The sequence below is a fragment of the Xenopus laevis genome, chromosome 3S, assembly GCF_017654675.1.
Source record: "Xenopus laevis strain J_2021 chromosome 3S, Xenopus_laevis_v10.1, whole genome shotgun sequence".
Taxonomy (NCBI): Eukaryota; Metazoa; Chordata; class Amphibia; order Anura; family Pipidae; genus Xenopus; species Xenopus laevis.
Genome location: NC_054376.1, coordinates 54740268 through 54755663, shown reverse-complemented (window position 1 = coordinate 54755663; position 15396 = coordinate 54740268). Strand labels below are relative to the sequence as shown.

The window sequence follows — 15396 nt, the reverse complement described above, 5'->3', positions numbered from 1 at the left end:
CCACCTGTAGGATAAATGGTGATGCTGACTGTGAGCCAGGCCTGATTACTCACCATCAGTTTCCCACATCATGTTCCTGTGGCAGCAAGTGGGAACAATTATCTAAAAAATAATGTGAACAGCTTTGAAATTGACACTTGGTTTTGTGCCATTTGCTATGAAACACAGCTTTTTTTGAGAAGTTATTGTGGGAAATGATATACTTTTGTAAAAAGTGTCATAAATAGTGTTTGCACCAAAATTTGCACATCATTTCCCTTCATATCATAAAACTATCTTGGACACAAGATTTTTTTAAGGAGCCTCAAACCATGTTTTTTCATGATAACATTTGCTTTCATTTCTAAATAAAAGTCACATTGTAGATACTTCCGTTTACAAAGATCTGACACTTTTTTCTATTCTTCTTAGCTGAGAATTCACTGAATACTATAAACCCATATGGCTGTGTGAATCCACTTCAACAGCTTGTAACTGGTTTGTTAACTCATCTGAAAAGACAGTATATAAATAAAACATTTATTATGGGGGGCAGTGCTGGTTTGCTTTGAGTTTACTGAGGCAATTGGATCCTGTCAGTGTTTTAAGTATTATTTGGCATGTTCACATCTGTACATGCCTCCTTCCCATGTCAGAGCTGAAGGGAAGTCATTAAGTCACAAGGATAACAATCAAATCATCCTACCTTAAGTGATCTCAGATCTGAAACAGAAGATTGCTTTAACACCACACATGCATTAGCAAGCAGCTTATTACAGTTATTGTGGATGCTGTACTTGCAATCAGCCCTGATCGATGGTGGATTTCAGCCATGCATTTATGTATGAGTGCTTCTCTTTAGGCACATAATTAAATCCCTGGCTATGAAGCAGATATATAGATCACAGCCAGAGGTAGCAATCTGCAGGAATTGTATTTAAATAAGGTTTTCAATTCCAAAGGCCTGTGCATATATAATATTTACAAACAATAAAATACATATAATAAAGTACATATATTTTTAGAATATTCATAACACCTCTAGCATCTCACAGCCAAAAACTGAAAAGGTTTGACAAGTTGCATTATTTTTCCTCCTCAGACTGACGCTCCTGTCTTCCTGCAGTGCCTTAGTCTTAGCTGAATAACTGGGCAGAGTTATTACAATTCTGTCTGGAGGTTTATCACTGTCAGGAAAATTTTCCTGGTAGCCCAAAAAGTGTTTCAAGGATTTGGCACATTTATTGGTCTTTTTGGCTAATTGGATTTTCCAATTCATCAGAACGGCATCTAATGTATAGCAAATGGAATAGAAAGTATTTGCATTAATTAGCATTCATTTGATATTGACACTAAAAAAACGACTCTTGAAAATATGAATGTACATTATGGTTATTTATCAAAATCCGAAATGTTCTCAATATTTTCTGAAAACCAATCTGACCAAATCCACAATGACTTTTCTCCCCTATTTATAAATACATTTGCACGAAAATCTCTTGTGTGAGATAAGACTCAATAAAACTCCAAAAATCTTTGGATTATTTAATAAAACCCAGCGCAGATCAGGATATCTTCAAAATGTCAACGGGACATCTGCCTATGACTTCTACATGAACTCGGCAGGTCTGAGTTGGAGTACTGTTTTATTTGGACTTTTAACACCATCGGGGGTTTAATCTTGAAAAATGTGAGGTTTTTTTTTCTATGAAAAAATTGTGTTTTTTCTCTTTAAAAGTCTGACCAGAAAAAAATCTGACTTTAATAAATAACCCCCAAAAAGTTACCTATAGGTCATGTTGACCATTTTACGCTGATCGATCGGCTTTTGTAATTAATAGTTACTTGAAGTTGCTAAACCTGACTGTCCCTTTTCGACCTTTTAGAGTTTCATTACTAATGCAGAGATGTCAACTTTTTTCGGGAGTTAACAGATTATCCGATTTGTCCCCCCGGTCTCCCATCACTCTGATGCATTCCTCCGATTTCGGACGATCACTGAGCAATAATCCGGTGTGCACATAACAGAACAGTTCAGAGACATCAGTGGAGTGCAATGCGCATGCATTTGATGCAACTTCCACTGACATCACAAACTCGGAAATATTTCGGCTGCGTGCGTCATAGCTCCCCCTGGTGGGAAGAATTTGACAGCTCTGCTTATGGACTATTCCTGCACAAATATGGCAGCCCCCTCTTAGAGGAACATGGGAGATTAATGTAAAAGTATTGGATAAATAGTTATGCAATGAAGTTTACAAATGACTAGACCTGCAGAAAACGTTGTGACTGTTTTTACTGTTACCTATATTACCCCAAAAAAAATACCAGTGGGAACTTCTGATCTTCCTCTTCGTGCCTAATGAGTCATTCCACAGAGACTTAGGCTCATGACCGTCCCCTGTGCAGGGATGATGATCTGACAGCTTTAAACCTGTACATGGTCATTTTATTTTTGCAAAGGTTGAGAAAAATGTAAACTTTTTACCACCCAATCTATATATAATATGCAAAACAAAACATTATGTAATTGAGGTGCTATGGCATAATTATAAATGGAACAGACCCTGAGCCAAGGTGAGGGGTGGTACCTTTTCCCCATAGGTTGGGCTGAACTGTGGCCATTTTTTGCAGTGGGGAATGGGGAGAGAGTGAATATTATGCCCCTGCTGAGGTGCATTAATATGTTTGCATTTTTAACACAGAGGCCAGCTTTAAGCCAAAACCAAGTAAACACAAGTGCCAGTTTTTTACGTGGATAAGGACATACCTATTCTCCCTACCACTGACCACCTACCACCTGCCACTGTAAAATCAGAACCACGGAAACTATGAAAGTATGACTTTATGTCTCTTTGTTAAGATTTAGAGGTTGGCCTCAGGGCTTCTATACTCCAAAGCAAGAGGTATGAGATGAAATATTCTTGGTAATGCAGCCTCCACTCTACTTTGCCTTAGTAATCTCCACCTTAACACAGGAAAAATGTGGGAAAGTGATGGACAGTACCACAATTGTTTAAAATTTACTAAAACAGTTCACAGATAATCTTCCTGCACCCCCTACAAAATGGACTAATGCTAACAAAACATTCACAACGAAGAGTGAAGAGGGTTGTTTTTATGTATCCTTGTAAGAAACAAATGTGAAGTAGTTTTGATATTTGTTATTAAATTAAATTAATCTGACCTCATATTGAACAAAGGGGTAGTCTATCCCTTAGGACATTAAATGTAGACACCTAAGGAGCTATGAATAGGCAGCTTACTAATGCAGTTCTTACTTAAATTTAGACTATTAAGGGGTATGTTCTTGTTTTCCTGGGAATGCTGCACTTTGTGGCTCACACTGCATTGAAACTCCACTGTAAGGTCAGACTTGCCATCAAATTCTCTGTCAACAAGGGTTTAGTGATAGGAGAAGTATGACATTTAACCATGCAACATTAACTGGAAATCAATCCAATCAATCAAGTCAGTGGTGGAAATGTTTGACTTCTAACCAAAGTCTTTGCAATAAGGGAAAACTGGCATCTAGGGTCAAGGGGAAAGAATGGCATTTACTTTAGGTATGGAGAGCTGGAATGATCAACGTACTTTTTTCTGTACAAAAAAAGATGGATTTATTTTAAATAAGCTGTTTATTATTTCTGTAATAAAAGCCATCCTTATATGTGGCAGCTAACCTGGACACCACACTGAAGAAGGAAGAGAGAGCATTGCATTAATGGTAACAATTATTTTTTTTAATGCATGTAACATATGGTGCAGAACCCACTACCTGCACCATAAGTATATATATATAACCCTGCTGGCTGCCATATCAACATGTCCCAAATAACCTTCTTATTATTTTGCAATGAATGGGGAAAATTGGCTCCTGTACTATGGGGCTCAGCACTAGCTAACTTTCCCCAGGCCCTTCAGTCACTAAGGACTGTCCTATAATGAGTCACAGCAGTTTCTCCTCTCTCTCAAAGGGATTAGTATCAGTTAAAGTTTACAGTGACACAGGAATGGTGCTCTGTGCACTTCGTTCTGCACTTTGTTGGCAGAATTAGCCAAATTGTTATGGGAATATTTTAGAGAATGTAGAGAATTTTAGAATGTTTAAACAAATAAGTTGAAAAGATATATACATGAGTGTAATACTCTGTATTTCTGACTGTACAAACTTGACAAAAACACATACTTATAGTAATTTGCCTAATGTTTTTTGTAAGCGTTCATTCTTGGCTCAGCTTGTGCTTGTCTTTCTCACTTGCTTTTTTGCATTGTTCCTACATCTCACATAGGTTTTCTCTTGGGCAGGAAGAAGCTTGATGTTGTCTACATTTTCGGAGCAAAATGTCATCCTGGAAAAATAAAAGATGAAATTAGAAAGCAGACATTAAATTGCGAGGATATAATTGTCTGTCCTTTTCTACAAAATATTTCACAAACTGCCTAAGGTAAATAAGGTAACACACCCCCAGTGGGTAGACCCATTATATCAGGAAAAGGGTCCCTGGGGGAACTGTTAGCGCAGGTAGTTTATACCTATTTACAACCACTAGTCTTGAGACTGCGCAGCTACATCAGAGATAGCCAACATGTTATAAAATTATCGTCTATATTATGTGGAAACACTATTTTACTTGGACCTCCCTAGATGTGGTGTCTCTCTATACTTGTATCTCACATAATATTGGCCTCAAAGCAATAGAATACCATCTTAAAACATATAGCACCTATTCAATCTTTTCTGCTTGAGGCAATAGAATTCCTCCTCACACATAATTCTTTTCTGTATAATAATAAGTACTTTTTACAACAAAGAGGTACTGAAATGGGGGCAAAGTTTGCCCTGTCCTATGCCAACCTCACCATGGGTTGGTGGGAGGAGCAATATATCTAAATATGGATAATCCTTTCAGAAAACATATAGTTTTTTTCAGTCGTTACATCGACGACTTTTGGCAGGGCACATCCAGTGAGTTCCAAGAATTCATAGAATATGTCAATAACAATATGATAGGTTTAAGGTTTACACATTTTTTGGACAAAAAATCCATTACATTTTTGGATTTAACATTGTACCAAAAAGATGGAAGGGTAGTTTCAACTATTTATAGGAAACCAAACTCTGGTAATTCCCTACTCCAAGCAAGCTCCTGTCACCCTAAACATGTCATTAAAGCCATACCGGTAGGCCAATTCATGCGATTGCGAAGGCTATGCACCGATACACAGAAATTTATTTTACAACCTGATAAACTACGGAAGAGGTTTAGTGCTAGGGGATTTTCTGAAACACACATTGACTTTTCCTTTTCAAAAGCTTTAAATTTAGATCCTACCAAGGGAGACAACAAGAAAAGGCACAGTAAAAGGCACATACAGGAAGGATACACTGTTACATGTTACTACACAAGATAACAGAAAAGAAAATTCTATTTATTTTATCACTGAATTTAGCTCTCAGTATAACAGTATAAAACAGATCTTTGAAAAAAAATCTCAATATCTGAAGAACTGATCCTATATTTGATACAATTCTTGACAAATAGGAAACCAATTGGCCCTTAGCCTGGTTCAAGCCCCCTGTAATAAAGATCCAAGTTGGCTCAATACCAAGGGTATGTACAAATGTGGGGCTAGAAAATGTCTTACCTGCACACATGTCAAGAATACAAAAACATTTGCTTCTAATATAACATGCAGGGAGTACACTATAAAAAGATATATTAAACACAGCCTTTGTAGTATATTTATTGGAATGCAATACATGTCATATCCAGTATGTTGGTCAAACCTCTTGTCCTCTTAAAAATCAGGTGAGAATATGTTTTAGATATTAAAAAAGGAAATTTGGACTTGAATGTAGCAAAACACTTCAAGGAATGTAATAATGGGGATGCCACCAAATTGATGGCCGTAGGCATAGACAGTGATAGACGTGGTGGATATATTATTTCTAAAATACTCTGCTCAGAGACGTGGTGGATTTTCTACTTACAAACTAGAAAACCCCTTGGTCTCAACAGTGACTTTGATGTCACGTGTTTCTTTAAATGATTTGTTCTAAACCATAATCTTGATGTTAGGCATGTGGGTATTAAGTATGAATTACAAAAAAAGGTTTATTTTTGACTAAGATATGTACAACTCACTATAGTGTAGCTTTTATGAAATTTTATAGTTATATACCATAAACTGCATTGAAGTTCCTCTTCTTCCCTGAGTACTTTCCCCTAATTTACAACAAATATATTAACAAAGAAAAGAAGTGAAAGAGAAAAGAAAAAAAACATGTAAATGTTTTTATTTTGATCAGACTTGTGTTACATTTTTTCTCTCTTTTTTTCTTTATTATTTTCTTTCCATGTATTTCCCTGTTTCTTTCTTTTTTGCATTATACTATGTTATGTAGATATATACTGACTGCGTTTTTTGAATGAACAATTGTATACCACTTATATGAATATAGATATTCTAAATGGCATTGTTGTTTTCACTTTGTTAATTGGATTAGCTTCATATGTAAAAAGACACCTGTGCTGTTAATTGTCTTACAATTCGAATTGGTTGAGGTATACACTGTTTGTGATTGGCCACAACGCCTTTAAAAGAGATGTTCAGGGGTGTGCTCATTAGCCTATGAGTAAGTGACCCAGTAGGCACGAAACGCGTTAGGCGGTCATCTGTATGTCCCAATAAATTATTAGAATTTTTTTATGTTAACTTTGGTCTTTACTTTTCTACAACCTGACAAGGCATTATATGAGGTATTAATGAGTGTGCACAATGATTCAAAAATGATAGAATCTTCTCAATATTGAAGAAACCCTTAAAAAGCTAATTTAAAGGAGATGTGTTACTTACACAAAAAAAGCTGAATGATAGATCCAACAATGCGCTCGTAATTTTATCTGTCTTTATCTCGAAAAGTCCTATTGATATGCATACAGCACATTTTACAGTATGAATGTCTCAAGAATTAAATAATTGTCTGACATATTATTCTTGTACCATAGAATACACCCTTGCTGCTAATACATGTACTGGGATAATGTCTTTTAAAAAGAGTTAGTAAGGTCTCCTCCTTATGCATTTAATTTTGGTGGAATCAAATAAAATAAAACATTATTGTAGAAGACAGTCCGTATATGATGTTGCCATTAAAGTAATACTAATACCCCCAATCCAAAATTCTTACTGATGCAAAGTGCCCCCCCCCAAGGATCCAGAAATGGGTCCTTCACAGTTGTTGTTCTTTATTGAGCACTGGAAGTCGGGAAATTAAGGCCTTATCTTGTATAACTTTATTACCCAAACAGTTGGAAATCATGCATGCATTTTGCTATAAAAAATATTTTAGAATTATGGAAAAAAAGGAGTTCATTATATACTGTAAAACGTAAGCTCTAAAACATAATCATTGGACCAAAAGAATTGATAGATTTAGAGGGCGTCCTTCAGGATTTCAGGATTTTTCTAAAGCTGACCTATATCAATGTGATTACATTGATATTTGGCAATAGCTGAGATTTTGTATCAGAATTAGATACATTTTTTTTTATTCCTTTTGAATTTAAACCAATACAGTTGATTTCAAATTGGAGGTTCTTATAAATCCCAGAAGCTATATAGATCAGTCAGAAACATTGAGCTCAATAAATCTTCCTGTTAGTCTTATTTGAGTAATCAGGAACGATTTAAGGTTCCAGCAGTAGGGCCGAGGCAGAGATCTAATTGTTGGGCCTTCACTGAACCAAGAATTTGTGAAATAACTTACAGTAGCTGGTTAACCTAAATATACCTAAATATATAGAGGCAAGCAATTCAGACTTGGTCTTTGCTTCCTGAAGTAGACTTGATGTCCAGTTATGGCTGCCTGGGCCAACGGCCATGGGAGTAGATAAACCATTATCACAAAATGGGGATACCACAAGAACAAAATGTCCCCATTAAATATAACAGCTTTTTATTAGAAAGGTTTCTTAATATATGTTGCAAAATAAACCTACACTTAATAATAGAAAAAAGGCAAATGGTTAAATGAGGTTGTCTGCCATTTCTTTGGTATGTTTCATTCAAAATTTCTATCAGCGAAAGTGTGATGGGCCTTTTTCCATCAAAAGTAATTTAAAGAAGGCCCTAGTTAAATCTGTAACAGTGTCTCTTTAAATCCTTTCATGGCAGAGCATGTTTTACCACGTTTATTAATATTTATGCTTTTAGATATGATGTCAATGCCTGAAATAGTACCAATGAGAAACTGCTCCCATTATAACATGAAATTTTACACTGTAGCATAATGTAACTATATAGTTTTACAGAGCTCTGCACTTCATCTGAGAAATTATAGATAAAGTCTGTATTGCTAAAAATCCTGGTAATAATAGAGAACAAAGTAAAACAATACAATTCATACTACAGAGGTTTTCTATATAACATTTCTTTTATCCAAACTGATTTTAAAGGTATATTTACAGACTGTGCTAATAATACTCTGCTTTTTGTGATCCAAACTGTTAATAGCAGAAAAGCAGTCCAGGTAAGAGATAAAATGAATTTCCTTAATGTTTTTAGGCTTACGATCGCCTGCAGAGTTAGTTGTTAGCATCTTCCTGCAGGGTTTCATTATTAGAGATGATAAAGCTGTTTGGAATTGTAAAATAGTCGATTGGATAAAATGAAAGTACTTATTTGGATCTTAGAAATATAAATGACAATGATATTGTTAGAATAAAGGTTTTGCTAGTCTGTGCTGACAAATGACTTTCCCAAGGCTACATATTAGTAGTGTATTGTGCAACATTTGTCTTGCAATGCGATAATTATCTGATGAACCACCTTTGCCTGCTGTTTGGGGTTTCAGTCCCAAAGTGTCATGGTTGAATAATTAAAATTCTAGAAAACTATATAAAACAATTTAAGGAATTTTGTATGCAACCTTGGACTAGTTCTGTAACTGGTACCAATCAATACTGCTATTACCATGTACTCTTGGGTTTATGTTTTTTTCATCTAAGAGGTGTTCTTCCATTTTCATCTGGAAAACTGTTAAAACTACTTGAACTGCTTATTTTACACGTTCCTATCCCAGCTGTATATATTCTTTACACATTTGAAAAATCTTACTAATATACAAGATGTAATATAATAATAATCAATGTAATGATGCAACATTGCTGATAACGATTTAGGTCTAATTTACACAGTTGTGCTTAGTGATGCTTTGCTTTATTTTTCAGGTAGTCAGCTATCAAAAACCGAGTGTTATCATATATATTTATCCTGTCGCAGAATCGCACATGATCCCTTGAATGCCTCACCTGCTAAATGTTAAAATTTTTAATTGTGCAACAACAAATGACAGTCATATAAAGTTTCTAAGCTATAATGGTGTGGTTGCTGTAAATATATAATGCTATGTAAGTGGTAGGTATCATGGATCAACACAACAACAGAACTCCTAACTGACTTACTGATCTTGAGTTTCTCCAGCTTTGACTCTGATTGTATTTACAAGTAGTCCAGGGCGATCGTCTTCTGAGGTCCAAGGCATAATTGTCTGTACTGTGTCCCATATATTAGCCCAGACATCTATTCCTTCCCACTTGAACTTGACCATCATGAGCTCTCCAATGTCTGTATCCAGTGTTATAAGGAAGGAATACGTTTTGTTGCCTTTTATTCCGTCAGTTCTATGGGGTCAGCAGAAAAGTTGCAAATTTTGATTTTGGTTTTTACTTAAAAGTACAGTTTATGCTTTACTGAATTTCAATAATAAGGACCAAAGGAATGGCATGCTACTAATCTCCATGCATAGAGCATAGCTTTACTACAGTAATTTTGCAAGATTAAAATTATGACAGCAACTGTTCTAAGCAGGTTATATTAAAGGAGAAGGAAAGGTCAATACTAAGTAAGCCTTATCAGAAAGGTGCACCTAAATATACCAGTAAACCCTCAAAGTAGTGCTGGTCTCAGTCCTCTGTCAAAAGAAACACTGCATTTCTTTCCTTCTATTGTGTTCACATGGGCTTCTGTATCAGACTTCCTGTCTTCATCTTAAAACTCCTTGCCCCTTGCGTGAGCATGCTCAGTTTGCTCCTCTTCTCCCCCCCCCACTTCTCTGCTGTAATCTGAGCCCAGAGCTATAAATAAGTAGAGAGAGACTGAAGTGATGCCACACCAAGCTAATACTGCAGCTGCTATCCTAAACAAACAAAGCTTCTACAGCTTTTTACTCAGGTATGGTAAAACATTCTACAGAATAAATATAGCATTCTAGCTTGCACTATTGCAGCTAACATAGTGGCAATAAAATACCTCCGTAGCTTTCCTTCTCCTTTAAGTGATATTCATATCTGTGTATGTCTGGTTTCCCTGACAGTAATTTACATGAGCATTCCCAAACAGTTGCTATATAAAATATATATACACCCTCAAGTGCCCAGTTAGTTAAGTAGACCTTTTTAAAAGTAATCTTATATCTGACTAATTCTTAATAATCTTACCAATAAATAAAATAACAATGAAACTCAGAACTGCTACCATCTCTGTAAATCAATGGGGCACATTTATCGAAGTAAAATCCTTCGAATGTCGAAGTCGAAGGATTTACCGCATTTTGTCGATCGAACGATTCGAAGGATTTTAATCCATCGATCGAACGATTTTCCTTCGATCAGAAATTATTTAGAAAGTCTATGGGGAAGGTCCCCATAGGCTAACATTGGTGCTCGGTAGGTTTTAGGTGGCGAAGTAGGTAGTCGAAGTTTTTATTAAAGAGACAGTACTTCAACTATAGAATGGTCGAATAGTCGAACGATTTTTAGTTTGAATCGTTCGATTCGAAGTAGAATGGCTATTTATATTATGTAAGTAGCCACAAACAGGAGTGGTTGAATAATATAACAAAAAGTCAATTTAGATCAATATGAGAAAGAGGTTCAGCATTTAGCAGCCAGGTTGTACATTCAAAGCAAATCATGTCAATAAGCCCCTGTAGATAAATGGAACGTGAATGAATGATTAAAAGAGTTAGAGCTTAATACCTTTGGCAAAACACAGAATAACTGGGTAGTGTTATAAGATCCTTCTAGATGTACTAAAGAATAATATGTCATATTTATCCGTGCCACTGCTGAGGTTCTAATGTGCTGTCTCTACCCTCTGTTACCTTTTGTATATCGTACATAAACTGTGCTTTTATTCTTGCCTTAAATCTCTGACATTGATTATTTGCTTTCAAGATCATTTTACTTTCCATGCAAAGCCCATGAGACAGGTGATTATCTAATGCCATTTTTAGTTTAAATTTCCCAGTAATCCAATAAAGCAAAAAAGGATTTTTTACTTACGCCGCATTGTTAAAAACAAGAAAACGGCAACTATGAATGTGGTAGCCCAAGAATACTCACGGAGTGAATGGCACATTCTCTACATCTTCCTTGGTCCCTATTAAAGTGAGTGTAAATGTTGGGTCCATCTGTACATCCTTAGTTTGGTGGATAAAATGAATCTTGAATTGATAATGGTAAACTACAAAACACATGAATGAGAAAAATCTCAATATTGCATGCATCTGCATTTTGTTCTTACTTTTGTGCAATTGTCAGCATTTCTTCAAAGTATTACATTGGCTTGAACACTTAACAAGCTACTGGGAAACAATTTTGTCTGTACGTAGCTGTAAAATCATTGGCATCATATCTTGTTTTTCTTCCTGTTATTCTGTGTGTCTGGACAGTGGGTGGGCTGTCTCCTGGTCCATCTTACATCTTTGTTATAGATATAGATGTGCATGCTTTTATTGAGTAACCAGAGTTTGAAGTGTTTACCTGGCTGCTGCATTTGATTGTATAAATTGGGACATGTAATCCAAAAAATAAGTAATCGTTTTAGCTTATGGTAGAGTTCTTATCTACAGTGCAAGCAGGCACCAGAAATGGACCGGCTCTGGGCAATTAGTACAGCATCTCAATTCTGTTTCAGGTCGGACTACCTTTTGGAATAAACACTTGCTGCTGTAAACCTCCACCCACTTACTATAACTCATTTGCCCTACACCTTCAAAAACACTTTTGTTTCTGCTATCATCAATAGCTCTGGAAGCAAGGTCATCCCCCAAGAGAGGTTGTCACACATAAAGTTAAACTTTAGTGCATGTCACTCCTGATTATTTCTGTTATGATCACAAAATACTGGCATCCCTTGTGTATAAAATGTATTTTTTTCTGTAGTAAAATGGCATATGATAAACTATTGGTATACTGGTTAGCAGAAAGTGGCCAGAGATATAGCCAACATACATCTACTGCAAAGTTATTTGGGTGAAAACTTCAGCATCAACACTTTGACCCTGTTTCCATGTAAGAATAACTGTATTTCATTGCTGAAGGGTATTGCAACTTCCAGCAGAAAATTGAGGTAGAGTTTGTATAGAAAGAGAGAGAGTGAAAGGACATAAGTCAGGCTAAATAACCAGGAAAAAGTGAAATTTGAATAGAAGAGAGAAATTGGACAACAGACAAGAGGGGATGGAGAGAAGGCATACGTTTAGAGAAGAGAAAATGAAAGGAGTTAAGGCAGAAAAAAAGTAAGAACACCCCAAACAATATAGTTCTCTATAGAAATATATTGCATAAAATAGCTCATATGTAATATATTGCTTCATGTTAATTAACCATGTTCATAACATGAGCCGATTAATGGACAAAGTTTTGTGTTTTGCTTCCATACGTCTTCCTGTTACAGTTAGAGTTTTAGTATTTCTGGTCAGGTAATCTCTGAGGCAACGCACAAGCCATCACAAAATGGTGTTTCATGGTAAAAGATGTAAAAGGGCGATATTTATTTAAATATATTATATTCCAGTTTGAATATGCCACTTACTATGATATGAACTGTTGTTTAAGTATTCATTTTGGAGGTATAGTCTTCCTTTAAGGACAGATAACTACTACATATATCACAATCTATTTAGGGCAATCTGTAAAAAACATTTTTCTTCTTTGTTGCTTAAATGCAGTGGCGGAACTACCGGGGGAGCAGGAGGGTGCGAGCGGACCAGGGCCCGCATCCCCTCAGGGCTCCCCGGCAGCCCGCTCGCCACTGGAATCTGCCGTGTATGGAGGGGGGCAGGGGCCTGGCTGCGCATCACGCACCAGGGCCCGCCCCCCTCTAGTTACAGCACTGCTTAAATGTTATAAACTGCATCACATCATAAATATACTGTATATATATACGTGGGTGCAGGGTCAAAGTATTTATGTAAAGTTCAAGAGGACCCGCACTCGGTTGGTTGAAAAATAAAGATATTTTTGGTTCACTAACCAAGCAGTGCGGGTCCTCTTGAACTATATATATATATATATATATATATATATATATATATATATATATATATATATATATATATATATATATATATATATATATATATATATACACATACTCTCTCTCTGTCATTCTATTAACATCACTTTTTGTTCCTTGTGGACAAGGTCAGCTGCTCTTTGCATTTAAGAAAGGTGTTTGTGTCTGTTACTGCCTTGCATTTAATAGTATATTCATTTTAAATCCTTGCAGCTCCCTGAAATGTGAAGCAACAATGCAACTTCTGTAGGCTAATTACAACTATAAATGTCGGCCTGCATCATGCATATGAAGCAATTTCGAGGACTTTCTTGAGCTTGGCTTCCAACCAGTACATTTTCTTACCACCTCAAAAAAAGATGGGAGAAGAATACCTTTCATATTGGGTTACAGGCAGCCATTCTTTATGTGCATATTAATACTGGAAATGCAATTTAATTAGACAACGGGAAATTCTATATTTTCAATTAAACTGAAGAAGAAGAAAGTTATCAGTAAAAGAAGTAAGCTGGCATATTACGGCAATATTGAATCACAAGCCTCAAACTAGGTCATGTTGGATTATGAAGAAAAAAACAGCAAATAAATCAAACTAATAAACTCATTTTATGAAAAGCGACACAATATTATCCAGTACCTGCTGACTTGTGGCTACTGGATAATACATTGCATTTCCATATCCCCTGAATTCAATATGTGCTCCTAATTACAATTTGTATTGTGAATTCTCATACAGAGAAGACAATGTACAAACTAGATGACATGCTTGAATTTATTGGTACAATGAGATTCTGTGAGAATAATATTATTGCCTTTGGCTAGAGCAGATAAAATAATCTAGCCAGGTTTATAATGAACATACTGTGGTTCTGTTCCCCAACTTCAAAGTCAGAGGAAACAGCCACAAGATCTAACCTTGTCTCTACTTCTGTGTAGAAAGAATTTGTGCTGCTGTCTAGGGGTAACAATCCCAAATCCCATATCAGAAGATGATGTTCTAAAAAGGATCACACTGGAAATAACACTTTCCTGCAAGTTATACTGTACAGTTGTAGCAAGCAGACTGTATAACATGTATAACATAGCATCAAAGCAACAATTTATTTGAAAATAAGTGGAATACTAATTCTGGCAACATAAATTGCTTAGCTGGGCCTGGAACGACTCTACACAACCAGATCTGAAAGTTTGAAAATAAATAGTTGCCAAATTGTCCTTTAAATTTATCAGTCTTGTCTGTTATTATACAAATACTGTCAGTGTCAAATAGTCGACCCAACTACCTCCATTTTAAACTCACTCCAATACAGATCCACACATTGGGAAGCCTATTTTCAAAATTCAAATCTGTGAGTTTTTTTAAAATTTGTATAAACTCGTAATCATAACAAACTCAAATGTGGACAAAGAGCTTGAATATAAGAAAATTAGCTAAATGAAATAATGGAATAAAAGCTTCAAATGTACTGAATTTGTATTCTACTCATCATGTTCGATGGATTTACAATCTTGGAAATTTGAAAACCTAAATTTTAAATTTTGCTATGAACAACTCCCTTTGATAGCTACATGAACTTACAAGCTTTTAGATGTTAACTAGGGATGAGCGAAATGTTTATCAGTGAAAAATGCACATAGGGGCATATATATTATGCTGTGTAAAACGACATTTTCTGTATAAAAGCTGTGTAAATGGCGAGTTTATCAAGCAAAAGCCAGATTTAACGTGGTTATTTTACATTGCTGCCGGTGAAAGTCACTCCAAGAAAAAACGCATAAGAATTTTACATGGTGAAACCCGATGACGTATGTGGTGTATTATCCTGCTGTTTTTTTTTACACAGCAGAAAAATATGCCCCATAGACTGTAATGGATAGTAAAAAAAAAATAAAAAATGTGGAAAACGTTCCCACTTTCCCACAGTCCAAAAGGCCTCCACAGCTACAACAGACATCTATCCCATACTTGATGGGATGATTATTATCTTTATTTCTACTATAAGGAACCTTCTTACTGTGCTCCTGCTAAAGGTGCTGTCTTATCTTACT

General features: G+C 35.8%; 1 protein-coding gene across 1 annotated transcript in view; it reads right to left on the bottom strand.

Annotated features, from left to right (window-relative positions):
• Positions 1 to 3597: 3597 nt before the first annotated feature.
• lipc.S (lipase, hepatic type S homeolog) overlaps positions 3598 to 15396 on the bottom strand; it is a 52521-nt gene continuing 40722 nt past the window's right edge. Inside the window, exons 7-9 of the mRNA XM_018255480.2 lie at positions 11391 to 11511; positions 9450 to 9668; positions 3598 to 4331 (exon numbers count right to left, since the gene is read on the bottom strand). Coding sequence (XP_018110969.1) covers positions 4214 to 4331; positions 9450 to 9668; positions 11391 to 11511 — 458 coding nt within the window. The 3' untranslated portion in view covers positions 3598 to 4213. The remainder of the gene's footprint in view (positions 4332 to 9449; positions 9669 to 11390; positions 11512 to 15396) is intronic.